The sequence below is a fragment of the Barbatula barbatula genome (genome assembly GCF_947034865.1).
Source record: "Barbatula barbatula genome assembly, chromosome: 11".
In the NCBI taxonomy this organism is placed as follows: domain Eukaryota; kingdom Metazoa; phylum Chordata; class Actinopteri; order Cypriniformes; family Nemacheilidae; genus Barbatula; species Barbatula barbatula.
The window spans coordinates 21,003,114-21,008,789 of record NC_136774.1 but is presented as its reverse complement, the minus strand read 5'-3'; the positions used below and the strand labels follow the sequence as shown (position 1 = coordinate 21,008,789).

Sequence of the window (5,676 nt, the reverse complement as noted above, 5' to 3'; positions counted from 1 at the left end):
ATTAGGACATTCCCAGCAGCCCAGTGTTTATAAACAGCCCCAGTTCATCTAACTGATGGATGAGCACGTCTCTCTATCTCCGGTTCTTCCTGCCGAGCATCCGAGAATGTTCTCGTCTCAGCCAGGATTTCACAACCATCCCAACACACTCCCACATTCTCAGTGACCCCCCACACACACACACAGAGACCCCTGTTCCCTCTTTCACTCCGTGTGTGGGCCCTTCATGTCCTTCGCTGGGGGCAGAGGGGACATGGAGAGGGTTACAGACCCACCCTGATGCTCTTAACTCACAGGATGCTGATGACAGGGACTGTTATAATGAGGAAAGACAACACGGATGTGTTTGCCAGGAACGAAGGGACGGTTGATGTGACCTGGGGGTAGCATATGAAGAACGTGTCATGGAGAGATTTTAAGGCTGTTTCGAAGTATAGAGAGCTGTCAACATTTTAAGCCATCGTAGGTGTGCATCAAAAACGTTCCAAAAAGTTCTAGATACCTTCTTTTGGCACAATTTGAGAGGAAAACATGATTGCTTCGCAATTTTTTATTAAAAAGGAGTCTAAACAAGTGTTCAGCTGACACCATCTATGGACCACTGGTTGTTTTTCATCAATAGCCAATTCCAGTCAAGGCAGGTAAAGCAGTCTTTATAAAACCTTGTCAATAGTGAACACAGAATCCTCAACATCTCCCAGATCCTCAACTATCCATCGTGACGTGACTCCACTTTAGTGGAGTTCGTAAAGGAATCAATTCCCAATGCAAAAAGACATCAAACCATCTTTTCTTTAAATCAAAACAAAAGTTAGTGAATGTTGTGCGATGACAGAACAAAGAAACAAGCACAAAGCGAAATAAAATAACAGAACTTCAACAAAAGAAGTTACAAATGACTTACAGGTGCAGTTATGATTCGAGTTAAAGGAGTAGTTCACCTTCACTTCAAAATATCTTCTTTTGTGTTCTGCTGAAGCAAGGACGTCATGATACAGGTTTGAAATGACAAGAGGGTCAGTAAATGATGAAAGATTTTTTTCATTTTGAAGGTGAACTACTCCTTTTCAGGCCAACAACATACAGATTTAAAAAAAAAATCAATCATATACATTTCTACAATAGATATGACATTAAACGATTACACCCTATTAACATTACAGTAAACAGAAATGGGATTATTTTTTACAGTTCCTTCTCCCCACTAATACTTACAGACTGCTAGACCTGTCAAAGCATTCAGTTCCATTAAGAACAAAACACATGTCACATGATTGCATGCTTTACCATAAACATATTCAAGTACAGTACAAGTCCCTTTGGTACAAACATTAAGCAAATATTTTTCACATCAGACTAAGACATTTCAACATTGCGTAGGAGGTATAAAACAAATGGATAAAACCAGAAATAAATAAAACTAATCAAAACTTGAGATGGCCGATGGTAAATATAAAAAAACACATCAGGCATCTCTACCAATCTGATTCAGTTGTGCAGGAGGGCAGCAGCCTCTTCATCTGTACCTGTGGAATGCTGAGAGGATTTGCTGTATGTCATAAACTGTACGGATATCTGAAATGAAGGGTTAAGGCAAAAAGTTGAAATATGGAGGTCACATAACTTTAGTGACATGCAATACACAAATTGTAGTTTTGGCAACTATCCATGCCTTGTTGATATATGTGGGTGACTCAGGTGCTCCACAAGGTCAAACTCAAAAACATTCATGTAATACTGACCACAACATCAGGTGTTGTGACCTTTGACGTTCAAAACAAGCATTATCAACAAATCAATGCATGCAATTTGGCACCAACACAGTTACGTCAGGGTTCAGGAATTTTACAGACACCCCAAACTGACAAATCTTACAAACTGTAGCACATAGTGATGTTATTTTTAAACCCAACTTTTAACGCCGGGTAAAGAAACATCTTGCACTTCTTTAAAAAAAGTCTAGAGGTGCTTAAAAAACAGCATTTATAAAACGTGCATTACTGCTTAACTCAATAAATGTAAGAACTTTATACACTATTGCAAACTTTCGCATATTTTACCCATCATTTCACATTTTTCTGGGACCTCAAGATCACTGTGTTGGAAATAAATCCTCCTCTCATAACATCTCAGTGCTTTAAAAGGATATTATAAGGTCAAGCGACAGCGTCCCCAGGCTGCCGATGAGCCAGGGGAGGTGGTGCACGATGTAACTGGTCTCTCCCTGACCCCGATCCGGGTTCTTCAGCAGGACACTTATGCCATATGTAGTGTTTCCCAGAATGACCAGCGCGAACAAGAAAAACGACACGCCCTCTGTAGACTTCCTGCGTAACTGCAGACAGCGGGAAATGTTTCATTTGCAACTTAGCAGCAACATGAACAAAATGTGTGAATTTAGAAGCGTGACTTCTGAAACATCTCTGAACTTTTATGAGTGTCGCAGTAGAGGGAACGAATACGATACAATAAGGGGTAACAACTTTATGATACAACAAATGAAAACACATACAAGTCATATTTAATTGTATCCCAAAAAAATTAAGCCGAGTCTAGTCTTTATGAGAGTTAAGAATATAATATAATTTTACTTTTTAATTGTCATAACTATAATAGGTCCAGACATGTTACTTTCTATTGCTTGTGACCACCTGAAATATAATACAAACATGTTCTTAACCGGTTATAAAGACTTACATTGGTGTAAATCTGAGGCAGTCTGGAGCACAGATACAGTACTGATGACAAAGAGCCAATAGCGAAGCCTATAATTTCCTTTGTTGTAAAAGGCTGAAAAATATGATCAACATATTCTACATTAAACCACACTTAAAACATCCAAAATGAAATAGATTCAACTCAACGTTAAAAGCAAAGAATATCACAATTTATAATCATTCAAATAGCTAACTCCAGTTACCTGCACTGAACTATATTTTTCCTCTACGGCCAGCAGTGCTCGCCCCTTGAACCCTGTGGGCATCTGATCATCTACAGCTGAATGAGAAAAGCTGAGGATGGAAGAGGAGATTCCCAGAAGACACAGCACACTGACCGTATTCAGCAGCGCACCATCTCTGTCTGCAGGAGAAAAGCAGTTCCATGAATTAGAGTTTCAGGCCTCAGCACATTCGCATAACACTATGATGATGGAACGCTCAAAAGGAATATGAGGTTAAAGCACGAGGTACAGTATGAGTTTATGTATAGTATGAGGCATTTGAAGCATGAGTGCAAATAGAAAATTGCAAGAATTTTCTGGAAATACATTTGAGTACGGCTTAGAGGCAACTACTACATATACTTGTGGCTTTTGTGATGTATTGTAGAAGTAAAGGATCTTGAGATTAGGAGTCAAGTAAAGTTCAACCAAAACTGTTCATTTGTTTAATATTTATTTACCCTCATGTCATTCCGAACCTGTTTGACTTTCTTATGCGGAACACAAAAGAACATATTTTGAAGAATGTTGGTAACCAAACAACACCGGCCCCTGTTGACTTTCATTGAATGGACACAAAACACCCGAGACATTTCTCAAAATATCTTCTTTTGTGTTCCACAAAAGAAAGAGTCATACAGGTTATAAATGACATGAGGGAGAATAAACGATACGACCTTTATTACTGTGCTGTTTAACCTTATGTCGGATGCTGCATTGTTTTCACAAGTACAAATAAGTTGTCACAGAGAAATCCTTTTGCAAGAACAAGTAAACTCGATCTAAACTTTGGCTCTCTAGAGATGAGACATTTCTGGCATGGTCATAGTCTTTCAGATGTGTTATGAGATCTGACGTCCAACTCACTCCTACCTCTTTTGTTCTTTAGTTTGTAGTACAAGTACAACGACAGCATAAGCAAGTCTGCCAAGACGTAGTAAATAGCAGTGTATGTCTAATGGAGAGACAAGAAGAAGAATTAAAAGAAAGCAGTGACATTTGCAATTGACAAAATAACTCATGGATGGTTTTAAATTAAACCTAAAGCTCAGCAAAATCAGGATAATCCTTCAATCTGGCAATACGTATAAAAGCAGAAACCTTTCGAATCGCTCATTACCTGCAGGGGAAGCTGATCGGCCAAAAACGATCCCACCAGATTGCACGAGTCGCCCGCCAGCCACAATAAAAGAAACCAAATGGACAAAGCGCTGTCCATATTCCCCGTCTTGCAGGAACTGTAGTATTGCCTAAAAAGTACAACAGATGTACGGTTGTATATCCTCACGGCATCCCGGCAAGTTGAAAGCTGAAACATTGATCATATTGTGCCATGATACGTTTCAGATCTTGGGTTATGTTTGAGTTACTTACGGTAATGAGGACACCATGAAGCAAACTATAGACAGCAGGCCCAGAATAACACTGGCCATGTCTCTGGCGTCCTGAGCACATTCGCCCAGCCCGTCCCAAACCCACTGGGACCCGTTCGGGCACAGTGAGCTGAAGTTCCCATCCTTACTGAGCTTAAACGCGCCATCAGACATCACTGGAAATATGGAACAAACCATGTAAAAACAGATCAAAACATACACGTGTCGCATTCATTTGTAATGTGTATAAAAGAAAGAAAGAAAATCGTGTTGTGTCTCTCCTTTGCTTTAATCCTCCTAGTCGACTTGTAAACGAACGAACTAAGCGTGTTGACAAAACGTATTACTTGTAAGTCGCCTTGGATAAAAGCGTCTGCTAAATGAATAAATGTAAATGAGAACATGAGCATGACTTAAAACGATGATGCTAGTCGCGAATAATATGTAACACATCATTACCTGTAGTGTGGATCTGTTGTTGGTCTAGTCAACGGTACAGGGGTTTGTCGATTTTAGTCCGCTGTTTCCTAACCGCAGAAAGACGAAAACAAACAAGTCGTCAAAACAACGCGATTATCGTTGAGCCCTCTGATTGGATGATTGCGGTACGACAACGCATCGAGTACATCGTTGAGCGCTGTGATTGGACGACGCCGTTGGGTTCGTTTGGGTTTCAGATAAACGGAAGCGCGTTGACCAATCTCGCAGTATTCAGCATTTTTCCAAGACTGACGCCATAAAAAAAACTTCACAGATTTATCAATTAAAGCTTTTTACTGCAGTATCTTTATATTTGTTTGATATAATGTGAACGTTCCTCTTTGTATTCACGGCACTGATAGAAAATACGTCACGTCAGATGCGTCTGTCAGAGGACTCCAAAAGCGTCCTGTAGTTCACGCACGTTTCACATTTTCATCATTTCCTAATAAAATAAGACAATTTGACCATAGAGTTAGAGTGGAGTACAGGGTCATTTAAAATGCACGAAACTCCAAATCCTTAAATAATCACCCCACTGTTTTGAACGAGTTTTTCTTTACCTTCAGGTCTTCTTTCTCGACTCCAGAACACCAGAGCTCAAGCTGGCGTGACTGTTAGATCAGCTGATCTTCTCATCTGACTCCGAAATGACTATTCAGCAAAAACATGACGTCTAGACACGTGTGACATAAGAAAGTCGATTCTTCAGGGTCACCATACAATCGAAACTAACCGGTATAAAAGGCCAAAGTCCCTTAAGTCAAGTCTTCCCTAGCGGTCATATTTGCAACGTCTTCAGGCGTACGAGACCAAGTCTTATCTACTTAAATAGCGAAAAGCGTTAAATCTTAAAAATCGATGGCTATGGTGACAAGGAAA

The 5,676-nt window shown here is 39.9% G+C and overlaps 1 protein-coding gene across 1 annotated transcript; it reads right to left on the bottom strand.

The window, feature by feature from the left end:
• Positions 1 to 543: 543 nt before the first annotated feature.
• Positions 544 to 5,480, bottom strand: slc66a1 (solute carrier family 66 member 1). The gene is made up of 9 exons (XM_079467356.1): positions 5,358 to 5,480; positions 4,774 to 4,841; positions 4,316 to 4,490; positions 4,062 to 4,191; positions 3,815 to 3,896; positions 2,921 to 3,081; positions 2,698 to 2,790; positions 2,150 to 2,335; positions 544 to 1,575 (listed from the first exon to the last, which is right to left on the bottom strand). Exons 3-9 carry the CDS (start codon positions 4,486 to 4,488, stop codon positions 1,489 to 1,491), a joined length of 912 nt encoding a protein of 303 aa, XP_079323482.1. The 5' UTR covers positions 4,489 to 4,490; positions 4,774 to 4,841; positions 5,358 to 5,480; the 3' UTR covers positions 544 to 1,488.
• Between the last annotated feature and the right edge of the window lie 196 nt (positions 5,481 to 5,676).